The sequence below is a fragment of the Brachyistius frenatus genome, unplaced genomic scaffold, assembly GCF_029030835.1.
Source record: "Brachyistius frenatus isolate BFR_SWC_R1_liver_20210118 unplaced genomic scaffold, ASM2903083v1 Contig_78, whole genome shotgun sequence".
NCBI classification, from domain to species: Eukaryota; Metazoa; Chordata; class Actinopteri; family Embiotocidae; genus Brachyistius; species Brachyistius frenatus.
The window spans coordinates 655,159-671,065 of NW_027210677.1; the positions used below are offsets into that span (position 1 = coordinate 655,159).

At 39.8% G+C, this 15,907-nt stretch overlaps 1 protein-coding gene across 12 annotated transcripts in view; it reads right to left on the reverse strand.

The window, feature by feature from the left end:
- Positions 1-15,907, reverse strand: part of shisa6 (shisa family member 6) — a 70,062-nt gene that overhangs the window by 14,987 nt on the left and 39,168 nt on the right. For 8 of the 12 annotated variants that reach the window (XM_069708798.1, XM_069708796.1, XM_069708794.1 and 5 more), the window contains exon 5: positions 7,813-7,851. The exons of the other annotated variants lie outside the window; for them this stretch is intronic. In XM_069708798.1, coding sequence (XP_069564899.1) covers positions 7,813-7,851 — 39 coding nt within the window. The remainder of the gene's footprint in view (positions 1-7,812; positions 7,852-15,907) is intronic. 12 annotated transcript variants of the gene reach the window in all.

A 15,907-nucleotide genomic window follows, 5' to 3' on the forward strand; every position in this document is an offset into this window, starting at 1 on the left:
AACAGGCCACGCTCGCAAGTGAGCTCATCATTCATGGGTCATAGTTCTTGAAAATCAGTACAGCCGCCCGTCTTTCCCTTAAAAGTCCATTTAGAGAACCCAGACATGGACCAATACAATGCGATTTCCTCAAAGTTTTATCTCAATCTGGTGATTTCTACTAAAAGCTTGGTCTGAGAGGTCCAGAGAGACGGGCCGGGCCGAACGACCCACCGAGAAGAAGGAGAACACTGGAGCTCATTAAGAGCCCAGACAGCCGTGTTGAATGATCCCACCGTAATCTGGGGACCAATTAAGAGCATTCAAGAAAGAGTCCCAGCACAATTAGCACCGCCAAGCTCTCAGGGCCATGAGGCTGCTTATCAGCTCGGAACACCCCACCGAACTGTCACCCTCCTTGAGCTGACATCGCACAAACCATCTGCACACCGCGTTACTGGGAAGTAGCCCCACAAACCTGTGTTTGTCGATGATTAAGGGAGCTTACAGTAGAGGGCGAGACCTCCAGGATGCACTGCTGTCCATTAGTTATTGCCTTCATCTCCTTTAATTTGCATTTTAAAATAGATTCAAAGACAGTGCAGTCTAATCAATCAGTGGCTTGATTATTTGTGATTGACATGTGCTCCAGATTGCTGGGTTGAACTGACTCCCTATCTAAATTGCTAAACGGCGGATTTGCTGTCAGTACGTTGATGACGCAGCTGTGTTTGTTAGATGATATCAGTCACTTTTAATGGCTGTATCAACCATATGCGCATTTCTATCATCAGTGGGACCAATCTTAAATACTTTCTGGATACAGTCACCCTCAACTCCGGGAGAGGATTACTCACATTAGATTTCCCTTTGCTAATACAGTAAGTGATCTCCGGAGAATACCTTCTTGGCGAGTTGCATAATAACATCCAGATGGCACGCGAGTGAGTCAGTAATCTGACATTTGGCATGACATTTTGTTTCACATCACACTTTCAAGCACCACATACAGCACACAGGGGAGGTAAGAGAAGGGAGCCGACCACAAAACTCCTTGAACCCCTTGCCAAGGTTAAATAAGCATTTGCAGAATCGATTGTAGTCACAGACTCTGTGGTATCGTGGAAACCATCAGAACATTGATCTCTAAGAATTTGCATTCTGTCCAACAACTGAACAGCCAAGTCATGATGGGGTTTGGGGTTTGTGTGTGTATTTGGCCACAATCTGATGTATTTCTATGAATAGTGAAGACATGCTCAGAGAGGAGATGAGTGGAGCTCTGCCAAACACATCTATGTGAGGGAATGAAAGTGGACAAAAATAGCAAACAAACAAACAAGGTTATCGGAGTGCTCGCCTGAACAATTGTTCAACCTGCAGAGGTGAGATTCCCAAGCACCACGCTAAAAAAATAGACACTTTGAGGCACATTAAAGCAAAATGTTCAGACAGACGGCAAATTTAAGGAAACTACAGTTTATTTACCGTCATCTAAATTTTGCCTTAGCCTTTACTGTAGTCAAGTTTAGAATTGTTCAAAGAGTGAATTCTGAAAATATTGGCGCTGAACAAAAAGCGTAATACAGGATTTAGCATCCATCTAATATCATTGTTGTTGTCTGCTAATAGGCTGGGGCCCATTCATGGCCATTATAAGGATGCAGCATTCTTGAACACCAATGAAAAAAGCTAGAGTGATGTGTTAAACAACACGCTCCACTGTCATCAATAATACACCAAATGAGAGAATATCTTTGGAAAGAATAAGGCTGTTCATCCCTCCAATAGAGAATCTATGAAAAACTTGCAGTTTATAATGGTCCAACACTTTACTTAAGGCAAGAAAATGCTTTACCAAAACACTAGTTCATACGACACGCCTTTTCATACCATAAAAAGGCAAGTTTTGCCCACACTTGAGGGTCTGTGATAACCGATTAAGACATTTTAAATTTTTCTTATTTAATTTGGCAATTGTTCCTTTCACTATGACAATTTTTGTTTTCTTCCTTTTGTCAGCATTATGTGTAACTTCCATTATCTATATCCGCTTCATCCTGAACAGGGTCACCGGAGGGCTGGAGCCTATCCCAGCTTACTTTGGATGAAGGCAGGGTGCACCCTGGACAGGTCGCCAGTCTATCACAGGGCTGACACTTATAGACAGACAGAAACAAAGACCATTCACTCACTCATTCACCCCTAAGGGCAATTTGTAGAATCACCTATTAGAGAGGCCACAGGCCGGGATCGAACCCAGAACCTCCTCAGTACCAACCACTGCACCACTGTGCCCCCCATTAGTTGTAACTAGAGCTTCATAATTAAATTTGCAAGTCTGATTTTAGAAAAGGAAATCATTCATAAGTGAAGGCTTTATGCACCAGATGAGAAAAAGCACCTAAAAGCAGGAAACCCTTCCACTGCTTGAGCAGATATGGTACAATATAGAAATCATGGTGGACACAGACAGTCACTGTGATACAGACAGTCAAACACAACTTAATGGAAACCCTAAAGGCTTGGTATCTCTCAACAACACAGAGGAGGAGGGAGGGGAACGGGAGGAGGCGTAAGTAAAGAACAAGGGACACAGAAAAATAATGGAGACATGAAAAAGTGAGACTGAGCATGGAGAAGAGGAGGAAAAGTATAAAAATGGACGATATGGTGATGTGCTGGGATAAAAAGAGGAGAGAAACAGGAACATGGGCCAGTGATCACAAGGCTTCCCTCCACCCCTCCACCATCGGACTTCACACCATCTACCTCTGATATTAGAGAGCCAGCCGGAGCTCTCTGCTCCACTCTCCTCATGACATCCCTCTCTAAAACCAACAGCCCTGCCATCCCATTAGTCCTGCCATTTGGAGCTACAGGACTTATGAAAGGTTTCGAGGAGGTGGCCTTGGTGGCGGTGAGGGTGCAGAGTGCACTGTGTGTGTGTGTGTGTGTGTGTGTGTGTGTGTGTGTGTGTGTGTGTGTGTGTGTGTGTGTGTGTGTGTGCGTGCGTGTGTGTGTGTGTGTGTGTGTCTGTGCAGATATCTCTGTCCCACTGGCTTAGTTGACAGCCCGGTGCTACCAACACATCCCTCCTCTTTCGTCGCAGCAAAGGAAGCGGAGAAAAGGGAAGCCACGGTGGGCTTGACATTTAACAACTGACAAAGAGTGTTCACATTTAATCGTTAAATGTTAACTGCCATAATAGGTCCACTTCACTCGGATAGTAGGGGACAAAGCTTTAGGCCCCTGGATAGAAGTAGCTCCCACCTCCTCATTGATTTTACTGGCAGAGCAGGAAGCTTAACTCTGACCCAATTGCAGCACTGTTGATAATGCTTATTACTTATATTTATAGCACTTCTAGCTCTGCTAATTTTAGATTCCACCACTCTCTCTTAAGCGAATGGCTACTGTGAGTCAGAGTTTGGACTTTAACTAAAAGCATGATTTTAACTGACAAAAAACTTTGCATACATTTTTCAGTAAAAGTCCAAAAGAGCCAATACCATTAGAAGAAAAATAAGAAATGAAAACTTTATCAGCAGAAACAGCATCAATTCCATAAAAACAAAACTGAATTTAAAAGATAGCACAACATCTGTGTAATATAAATCTACTGTAGCAGTGCATTGCCTGCTGATAGCATCACTTTAATTCATCTGGTGGTATTTCTTTTGTTTGCAGAAATATGAGACCATTTTCAATAAAACCCCAAAATCTGGAAAATCACAGTTGTAAAAATCTTCTAACTTCACAACAGTGTTATCTACTGACAGGAAGAGCAGAAAAGCCAATGTTAACAAGACTGAAAATAATGAGCTACGTGGGCTGTCCATCTATCTCAGCTACTGATAGTTTGTCAAATTTCAGTTCAGCTCCCACACGTTCAAATCATGTTTTTTTCCACCATAGCTTATTTACAGCTTCAGTCATTACTTTTTTGGGGCAGAACATGGGGCAAAACTCCAGGGTGCCCCACCTAACAGTAATATGCTGCTTTTAAATGGAAGTTGTAAGCTCATGGTTACGAGATGGGAAATCGTTTGTATCAACGACCACAGACGCTAATAATTTAGGCCAGCGGGCGGGTACGTAATTTAGGAAATACAAAGTCATAATGGCAGAGGGAAAAGATGAAGCCTTGGGAATATTCAACCATCATCCATCATTAAATAAACTCTGATGGCCTTTGCCATGTCTGGATATGTCCACAAACATGTCACAACTGAGCTTTCAGAAATTCTGAGGTCCAAAGTTATGCATGCCCAAAACATGAGCGTTCATTTGGACTCTTCTCTTGAACTTGGTAAACATGACCCCCTTTTGAAGGCAGCCTTTCTCACCTGTTTGACTTATTATGGCCTTGAAAAATCGATGGCGAACCGCTTTGTAAATCAAGTTTTCATCTAAGTATAGCCAAATCAACAAACATTTCCATCCGGTTAGTGGGACTAATTCTCCAATCTGTTGCTATGACATACTTTATTTAAGACATTTATTCGCTACAGAAACTTTTCCACCTCAGCCGAGTTAAAATATGTAATTGACTGTTTTCATTTCCAGCATATCCGCCATGTTTTTAATGTGCAAATTGAAAATCTGAATAAAGACGGGTGGATGGAGGTGCACTTAAAAAAAGCAACATTAGCTGAATGACCTGACCGTACAGAAATATTTGCTCCATTTTGGGCTTTCTTATTTAGCTTTTATAGCACTCCACTGTGTTCACAAGCTGACAGCCAGAGTTGTTCCTTGGCATGTGGTGCAGTGCACTGAAGAGCTGAGTGGAACTGAACAACCTTATAGGTGTGTTACTGCACCTTTTTCATTATAAACAGTTAGGTGACCTGTTATTCATGTAAGTATTGTGATTAATGCAACTTTTAATAATTCTAATTCTTATGTATAAAATTACAACTGATGTGAAAAAGTTGCATTTCTGTGGAATGTACGGGAAACACGACCAACAAGTACTGGAACCTAAAAACATGACAAACTGGATGACCTCAGTATATCTGCCATTCCCACTGCTTTACAATAGTATGCCGTTTCACAAATGTAGTTCTGCTTATCTGATTTTGTATCTCCGCTATAACCATCTGCAGACCTGAGGTCCTACAGATACAGTGTACTGCTAAATGGCTGTGCTTGTCAGTGGATCTCCATCTCATGTTGCCTAATGAGTGAAAACTAATTAACACGTGTTTTGAATTGGTCAAAATGAATAGCTACACTGAGATACTCCGATATCATTATGCATTCATAGATAAATCCATTAATGAGAATCACTTGAGCAGCAGATTGCAAAGTTCCTGTGTTCTTCCAAGTGCAATACAATCCCAGTCCAGACTGTTTCTATCCACACTTCCAGTAAGTATCGCTCTTTATCTCATAACTCACAATCGCCCCCAAGACACCAGAGGCCAAGTAGTTACTTGACATGTCACTGCCTCCCCTGCTTGACAAATGTGCCATGATATTCTCTGTGGGAACAGGGAAGGGCAAGAGGTTGAGATGGACTTCATATCCAGTTCATTTTGAGATGTGATAGACAGTGAACCCACTGTGGACTATTTTGACCCCGTGTGTTAAAAGGCAATAAGAGATCCATTTTATTGAAGAAGTGCTTCATGATGTTCCTGAGAGCTCTTCTGGTTTCTTTCTCTTTGCTCTCTCCCTACAAAGCAGAAGTGACTCTGTAGCTTTAAAGGTAATCTTTCCTGAAAATCAAACAGAATGGCATTTTCATTGCATGTCACATTGTAGGAATATTACTCCTATAAAAAAAAAAAAAAAACAAAGCCATTTCTCTTCTTCTCAACAATTGATTGACATACCAACCGACTCCATTTGCAGGCTGTTGAAAAGCAGACTTCCTTTGAGAGAAGACGGAGGGCGAGGAAGAGGTAGAGGAGGAAGAGGAGGGTCCGTATATCGCAAGCAAGGATAAGCACAGATTTATCTGATGTCTTCTTCAAATAAAAGAAGTAACATCATCAAAACTGCCTTTATCCATGCCTTTATAGACCAGCCCTCCTCTCCACTGAGACGGACAGTGTCGAAGAGCACGCACACCATACAGGTTAGGACATTAATTTCAATAAAGAGGACAGCACATAGAAAAATGAAACAGTTCAAAACATACATTTGAAAGGGTTAGGAATTAGAACAGAAGAGTGAAATGAGACCAGTCGGGTTTTAAGGCACAACACGTTCAAAAAGAGAATTAAATGTGGGCCAGCTGCAACAAACATCACGAGGTACACAATATTCTTGTTTACATACAGTATGTCCTACTTTGGTTTGTTTTGTTTTTCATTAATTAGACCCAAACTGTAATCATAGAATAGACTTTTTAGTAAAAAACAAGAACTGTGCTGTCGTAAAATCTCCTCTTTACAATGTTTCCTTGTAGGTGAGCCCACATTATCACACCAGTGATTTAAACAGAAACAGATAGGGGTGTTACGGTACGTGAATTTGACCTGCTACACAACATTGGGTTCATACTTTCAATTAGCTGACTACTGTCCACTTTAGTCCTAGGTTTTAGTGCAAGGCAAACATAAATGAAGGTTGAGAGTCCCACCTGTAAAGCTCTCGAGAACTATTTCTGTTAGTGAGACCATTTGAGGTGGTTAGACTCTGGATGTACAGCTCGTAACACAAATGAGAGACAGTCATTAAAAGAGCTTATGTTCGTACGCATCACGGCTCAGCTATATCAACACTGGACAAAGATTGGTAGATCGGACTGAAACGATGCTCTAACAGACAGAATCAGTTGTACTTGGTTAATGTGATTATTTTTGACAGCACTGGATCTTCGGGGCTGCGGAGGGACATTTAACTGTGTAAAACTAGTGGGAGTTTTACTAGTTGCTGACAAATACAGTTCATTTCTCTTCCCAGCACCTCTATGTAGCATCTGCGCTAGTTTTCTGGCAACCTCACAGACAAAACTGCATATTCGTCATAACATTACGCTTATTTATAAAGTCCTTCACTCTCTCTATTTAAATCATTATTGATGACAATACCCCTAAATCCATCACATCCTTTGGCGTGTTGTCCTTCCAGTCAGCTGCTAAGTTTTGGATTCTGTTAAAAAAAAAACACGAACTGGATAAATTTATCTCAATCAGTTTTTGCCTATTTGTGGACATTTTCATTGATTGTTTTAATTAATTAGTCATTCTCCTGTCTTTTCTTTGTCTTGTTCTTTTTTTTCTGTTCTGCCTCCCTCCCTTCTCCTCTACAAGTGTCTTCTGGCACCTGTCAGGCTGTCACTGTCATCTCAGTCTTTATGATTAGCTCGGCCAGTAACTTCCTGCTTCTCGCTCTGTACTTATCGGCCAGAAACCAGAGTGGGATCGATCCTTTAGGCAAGAAAGTGACATACCATATGTTCAATGTACATATGTACAATATGTCTTAGTCTGCCTTTAAGCTATTTATAAATGTCCTATAAATATGTCTGAATGGATTTTTTTTTTTTTTACTAAACCAATGAGTTTTTGTACCGTTACACCCCTAAAATCAGCACAAACCAGACTGCACATGTGTACTCATTACACAGACAGGATAGCTAAATGTCAAGGGGAGAAAACACGGGTTAGGTATATAGACAGGGAGAGGTCAACGGGAAGGCACTGCACTACGATTAACACTCCAGGTATAAGCTGCCTCCAAACACTGATCAGGAACTTGGTCTTTTTTTGTGTTACCATTGTTAATCCTTTTACAGGTTCATAAGACAAATACAGAAATCATTAGGAAGTGGTTAGAGGCAACTTTGACCCTTGAACAAAGAACAGCCATCCCTACCATGGTGACTCTGGGAGCGGACCGGCCAATGTTTTTCTCCTAGAAAACAAGACCGAGTGGTTATTTATTAGATTGTGCTTCTTGCATGGTAATATAACAGAAAATGCAATCACACTGAACAACCAGCAGTTACTGTCTTTGCATTGTAAAGTAGGGATCTGGTTAAATTCACAATATCAGTTTTGTTTATCAGTGAAATTGTCCATTTTTGTGAAAATTGGCATTATTTGTGCTGCAGCTTTCGACAGAAAAGCAGCACAACAGCTTAATTTCATGAAAACATCTCTTTATAAGTCAAACATTGCCCACATGTTACAGCAACAGAGATGGTTGACACGCAGTGTAGAAGGCTGCTGGAAATGAGGACACTTTTAGTGCTACGATATCGATTGTGTTGTATTTTATCTTCCCATCACCTACTGGCTGATGCCACCTGACACCATGACACAAAGCATCAAGTCACCTCGCTCTCTCTTACGTACACACACACACACACACACACACACACACACACACACACACACACACACACACACACACACACACACACACACACACACACACACACACACACACACACACACACACACATGTACCTAAGCGTAGGTAGAAGAAAGAGAGGAGTCTGAGATTTCAAGATGAAAAGAGAGAATTTGGGGTAGGAGGAGAGGGGGAGAGGATAATGAGAAGACGGGAGGAGGTGTAAAAGTCACTGTTGTTCCCCACACCCTGACACCGCAGGGCTTCAGCCATGCGGAACTTTGATCCATCACTATCGATTTACCATCAGCTTCTCATCGCTGCTGCCTCCCACACAGCAACACACAGCTACGGGGAGAAGTTCCTCAGCTCGGGGTCTGAACGACCTTAAACCCACTGACCAAATGAACCGTTCTTGTGTGATAAGAGGTGGGATTGTTGCTACACTGTAGATACACTGATGAGCATGAATTGCAGATTTTTCCACAGAAGTGCACACTGATAACAGTAGGAGGTTTACATGAAATCCCCTATGAGAGAAATAAGCAAACAGCAGTTCTTAGTACTAAAATGCTAAAGTACACATACCCAGCAGGGTGAGGACACACACTGCAGACTGATGTGCTCTATCCAGTGTAGTACACACTGACTCTTTCCTGCATCCCCTCCCTCCTTAATTCAGAAATGTTAATCTCATACAAACAAGAAATTGGACCATATATTTAACTTCAAAGCAACTTTGCAATGAAGAAACGAATCATTTGTTCCGTTACAAATATAACTAACAAGGCAAAAGTACTACTGGGTCTAGTAAGATAAGTAGCTTATGGTTATTAATGTTAGCTAATGTTAGAAAGCTTGTTGTGTAACTGACATTACCGAGTTTACCTAACTTTGTGACTCTTCTTTACGGATGTTGCTGATTAGCCTACTCATAGCCAATGGTTTTGATGTTCAGCAAAATGTATACAGTCATTCTGTAAAGTTACTACAATGTGCAATATGCTTCATTCCTTTTTGTTTTATATAAGTATATACCAATGAAATAACATTATTTTGTTATATATTCTGTGCAAGTGAGTATTTAGAATTTTAAGTGACTTGACCTGTTAATTATTTTTTTTGGTGTGTAAAGCACCTCGTCAACTTGTTTTTTAAAGTGCTGTTAAATGTAATCCTCATTTAATAAAATCTGTGAATGAACAAGAAATAGAAAACACATACAGCGGCTCACATATAGATGACATAAGCAATGTACTTGTATTTTCATAAAAATGGGAAATAAAGTAGTTGATTAGAGCAAACATCTGCCAAAATGGTTGATGAAAAGATAAGATATCACAATGACTAATATTAGAAGGGGATGGGAAGAATTTTATTGTGAAGGTTAAGACATATATTTTCATTTCAATTATTTTGTCATCTATTTCTACTAAATGATCTAATTTTAATATTAGCCGCCATAAGCTTCCATACAATGTTATTGATCATGATAACCCCTCTTACATTAATTATGGTTGTTTTTACCTTATAAGGCAGTTAAAGCTGTTGCACCTTAGAGGAACAAGAAACACCACTGACATTAACCTCTTCCTGTTACTGGATAATCCTACATGATGACCTTGAGCGTTTTTCCAGTCAATAACTAATTGGTGGATTGATAAGTCCATCAGACATGTCATACAAGGCTGACGTATTGATGGTGGTGGATTGTTTCCTCAAAAGGACACACTTTGTCATCTGCTCCATCCTGATGCCCTATGTGGGGGGATAACGAGGGAGATGCAGACATATTCCTGTCCCGTGGGTCATGGTGGACCCAGTGAAGCATATTCATGGTTTAAAGCCTGGTAAGATTTGTAGCAGCTGTAAACCTCCATCTTTAGTAGTTGCAGGATCATATTTCCTTTGCTTTATTAGAGGTAATGCAGGTAATACATCTCTTTGTGGCCCTGCTGTAAAAGCTGCAAAATACCAACCTGATCTATTCGTGGTCTTTCACACATCAATTTGCCGACCTTAGTTTTCCTATGCTGTTATTTAGAAGACAAAATGTGACAAGAACCCTTGATGCCCTCGCATTAGTTACATTTCTCCTGACTCAACAGTATGCAGTGTATTTTATGATGTGTGCAATGTTTTAGTCAACAGAAACTTGTAAGGCTTAGGAGTGCTACAGGAAGCCTTTCCCTTCAGCACTGCACAACACAAACAATTGTCTCATTTTACAGCGTTGCCACGTAAAGCAGTCAGTGATTGTGACATGCAATTTTCTCGCAATACGGGAAGGGAAGATAAATCAAAAGGTTTAAAACTGCCTTTCAGTGGATGGATGGAATCTTTAAACATTAGACTTTTAAAGCAAGGTAGCAAACAGCATAAGAGTAGGTGGCAGCGCTACAGTAAACAGCACTGGTTATGCTCCATAATTGGGATATAACTGCCTTTACAGTCAACTGCTACACTTACATTTATTCAGCAGGGGTGATGACGGCGGTAACAGGCAGAAATTCCTGACTTTCTGCTGCATCTCCATTCAGGGCAAAGAAAATTGTGAGTGAAAGGCTGGAGAGAAGTGGGTGCACTGAGGAGACCTCCTTCCCAGGGCAAATGTACTTGCCAGCATGCTCACCATCAGCACTTAATAATGTTTGGTCAGATTTTCAGCCCAAGGTAACTCGTTCTACAAGGGCTCTGCTACATTTGCAGCCACCCCTACCCCAGCAGGCCTTGACATATCAGCGGGACTATCTCTGAAATCAATGATGTGGAGTCAGCCTGCTCAAATGTCAGCCGCAAACGTGGATGTGTTCATAATGTACACAGACCCAAGGTAAGAGGACTTTTGTGAGTTTTCAAAAGTCAAATTCAGCCAGATGAACTGAGGACAACACTTCACTCTTTTGTAGGAAACTCTTTTGTAAATACAATTTAAGTCGCATTGACTTTCACTGATGAGTGTAGAATTTACACATTTGTGAAAGTAAATCCATCTTGCTAGAACTTCAATGAACGCTGGTAGTTTCATTGATAGTAATGTGCATTTTAGTGATATTGAAGCTACATGATGGGAATTCTGACTCCCCAGGCTGCTGCCGTACTGTGATGTATGTTTCAATAAAGCTAAATCGTTTTTTATGACTGCAAGACTTCGCATACTCTTGTATTTCATAATAACATACGATGTCGTGTATGTAATATCTCATAAACCATGTTTGCTAATGGTGCCATAGCAGCCTGGGAGCTGGAAACACACTCAAACAAGATGATCATTAATTCATTGCCACAAATGGATCATTGTAATATGCTAACTCAGAATTTTCTGTGTAGCACGCAACTTGGTTCAAGTTTGACACACTGTATTTTTGCTAACTGCTCACAGTTTCCTGTGTAGAATAAATACCACATTTGAGTGTGTTCACTTAATAAAATGTTTTAGATAGCATGACTAAACTGTAAGCTTGATTATAACCTGAATGATTAGCTGTTGGTGCTCTGGTCCCAGATCACAGCATTTCATTTGGTGATATTTTAAAACTGAATGATGGCTAAAACTACAAAAGCTCCTAGCAAGTTAATAAAGGTAATATTAGCTCAGCAATGTCTGTTTGCAAACTTGTTTATTAACAGTGTTTAGTCGCGACAGCGTGGAAACTACAAGGCAGTTCGCTTAAATTGAAGTTCTTTATTTCAGGATTTTTGAAGTGAATTCTAAATAGTAATTTATTTTGTACTCAGGACTAGTGTAGCACAAGCTAGTTGTGTTTATGTGTTTGTGTATTGGTTCTCCCATACAACATTCTTTAAAGCAGTACTTCTTCATATTTATTATTACAATCTTTTTTTTAACTATCATAACTGCTTTATTCATCCTTATTATAACAGCAGTTTGTTTAATTTCATTTCAACTTCATTCAGTTGCTGCTGAAATAAAATTAATTTAAATTGCAAACATGACTCATGGTATACAAGATATGTTTTCAAAAGACTGAACATTTTTAGAGTATTATGATGCAGGACAGCGGGGTAGAAGAGGAGGAGACACAGAAGAGGCACGCAGACAAAGCCTCCAAAATCCAGCTCGACAACGACAGCATACTTAAAACTACAGTATACTTAAAGCTACAGTATACTAAAAACTACAGTATACTTAAAACTACAGTATAATTAAAACCACAATGTTAAAAAAAGGTCACTAAAATTTTAATAAGTGTGAATAACCTGTATTTAAAAGTGGCAATCTGTAGTGAATTGATGAAAGTGTGGGGGAGATAAACATATCATCCCAGCCCTATCGGAAATAACCACATTATTTAACTAGCTCTGTCTGTTGAAGCTACATTAGCTTCTGCTACACTTTAGCAAAAGGACTTTGTCCATCATTTCCCAAAGTGTATTCACAACATGGAGATACTGCCTCATGGCCAGTATGGAGGACTTCAGTGGAGATATGACTTGTAATTATTGTTTTTAAAAGATGAAGTCTATTCTTGAAGTATCTTTGGTCTCTGATTACAAGAAAGAGTTCCAGTTTTGATTTCCAAAATGTGTTTTTTTTTCTCTCATCCGCCACCCTGGTTGTTGATTTCTTTCAATCAACACCTCACTGAGCAAAGATGCGCTCGGTTTCTAGCTTTGCTAATCATAGTGCATTAGCATATTAACAACTCAATTGGCATGAAGGAGTGAATCTCTCTGTACCTGTGGCAAAACACTGGGTGCAATATTATGTAGCGTACTGAATGTGTGATTTGTTTCACACCCCCCCCCCCCACCCCCCCACCCCTCACCCGACACACACACATACACACAAACACACACGCGCCACTGCTCCCCTGCTGGGTGTGTTGGATTGCTATCAGTCCCTGAGAAAGCTGCTTACATAACCACGCTGCCAGCACCAGCCCACGTCAGCCTCCATATTAGATGATAGCATCTTAAATGGCTTTTTGACAATGTTGCAACTCACTTGCAGTTCATGAAGACAAGGCCACTTATGAGTGTGTGCGTGAGCATGAGGGTGTGTGTGACTGCTTTTTTTGTAAGTGATGTAAAATAAGACGGTGTGTCATGAAAAGGAAAAAAGGGGAGATGATGTCGTCAGGATTGTTTCATGAAGAAAGACTGAAGCTGTGCTTTAGAAGCAAAAAACAGTTGATTCATTTGTACAGCAGCTCATACAATTGTTTAAGACATATTCTCGGGGCTGAAAAATAACGATGTTAAATATTCATGCTTAACTGGTTCAAGGGTTGGGATTGTAAAGCGTGAAAGCCAATCGTGACGCGATTAACAAAAGCAGAGTACAAAGTTGCCGGAGTTTACCAGTCTTCTTGCAGAGGAGGAAAAAAAAAAAGCTTTCTTCATTAACTCTCCATCTCATCCAGCAATCCCCCAAGCTCAGATAGAGCAGGGCGAGTGAGCATGTGAAAGATTAAGAGAGGGAGAGTAAGAGCGAAGATTTGATAAAGGGGAGAGTCTTATTTCAATGCTTCACACACTGCAGGATGATCAAAGTGGAAAATGCTGTTTTAATTCCAAGAATCATATCTCATCTCTTGTCCACAAGCTCATTTTAGAGAATTATGATGCAGGACAGCGGGGGAGAGGAGGAGGAGACGCAGAAGAGGCACGCAGACGAAGCCTCCAAAATCCAGCTCGACAACTTTTAATACTTAAAACTACATTATACTTAAAGCTACAGTATACTGAAAACTACAGTATACTTGAAACTACAAAATACTTAAAACTACAGTATACTTAAAAGTACAGTATATTTGAAACTACAATATACTTAAAACTACAATATACTTAAAACTACAAAATACTTAAAACTACAGTATATTTGAACCTACGATATACTTAAAACTACAGTATACTTAAAACTACAACATACTTAAAACTACAGTATAATTAAAAACTGCAACATACTTAAAACTATAGTATACTTAAAACTACAGTATACTTAAAACTACAATATACTTAAAAATGCAATATGCTTAAAACTAAAATATACTTAAAACTACAATATACCTAAAACTACAATATACTTAAAACTACAGTGTACTTTAAACTACAGTATACTTTAAGTTATTTTTTCCTTCTCAGCACTGATGTACAGCTAGCAGTTCTTGACCTGTGATGAATATCGTAAAAGGGAGAGAGTGACCTTTGCTTCAGCAGTCAGGTAATTTTGAGTGATACAGACCCAGTAGGGCGTCAAACAGAGATAAAACATCCATGTTGGTTTCCAGTAATTCTGACGCCACTGGACACCCACAATCTACTTTTTCTGTAGGATGGACAGTGATACACTGATTTAAAGAGCTTGGGTTTGGAGGTGTGTATTGTGTTGACCAGGCATTCGTTCAGGGATTTTCCCAGTGGGCTGCTCTTCTGAGGGTCAATCTTTATTTTACATTATATAACCTATGCACAGATATTCAATAGATCATCTTAGTGGCAGCAACATAGCTGGTGCAATCTGTAATAGCAGGTTGCAATTACCATGAAAGCTTAAAGTATACAGCAATTGTTTAATTTGTATCTTGGACTCGTTCAAAGATCTACCACTCGTGGAATTTGACAGCAAATTCCCAGACTGTTTTTTGTTGCCAGTTCGTTAATGACCATCAAAACAGAACGTTAGCATGCAAAGCAGCCATCAATCTTCACACACCCTCCAATTTATCCCTGAATGTTTGCTTGGCAGTGGTTAGCTAGAAACAATGGTAATAACACAACGAAGGAGTTTCTGGAAGCTCTTCATTAAGTAGACAATTCTACACCTCCAGCTCTGTCCCAGACCAGTTTACGTTAAGAGCTGTGTGCTCAGCGACAGAGATTAAACTCCTGAAAAAATAAACCCCAAAAATAAGGAAATAATGTGAATTGACTGGAATAGAGTGAAGCAATGCTAAACTGGAAGACACATCTTTTTCTTCTGTCCAGACTAAAGCCGTGTCTACACTGAGGGTGCAGCGTGAGCAAAGCAGCAGCTTCAGTGCTCCATGCATCTGAGACATAATGTGTGCAGGACTGTGGTTCAGCCTCAGTATTAATACATCCATATAAAAAAAATTGACTTTTTAAAAATTCTTTCCACAGTGGATTAGTCTAACAACATGTTTCAGCGTAGATAAAGAAAAATGAAAGAAAGTGGTAAAATTAGGGATGATGACAATTTTTGTTGCTTTTTTAATCTGCTAATCTGCTTTTTAAATGACTTGGTCATCTTAAAACAGTGATGTGACCAATGTCCCTACACAGTAATTAATTAACCAAAGTCAAATCACGATTAAATGGTTGTTTGTTTTTGTTTTTTTTGTTGTCTGACAAGAGAAACAGAAAATGAGAAGTAGAAAGTTGTGTAAAAACACCCTGAAAATATTAATTCAGTTGCATGTTATTTTCGCTTGTGAACGAAATCAGTTGTATGTAAATGTTATCTGTAATCACTTCCTCTTCCATTCGTTACTGAATCGCTAACACAACAAGGAAAGAAATTGTCGGTCTACTCTCACATCTATAATGTTTGAGTGCCAGGAAAATGTCTGTGAATGAACTACTAGCCCTAATTCAGAGTGTAATGAATTAGATTGGACAGTGTCTAATG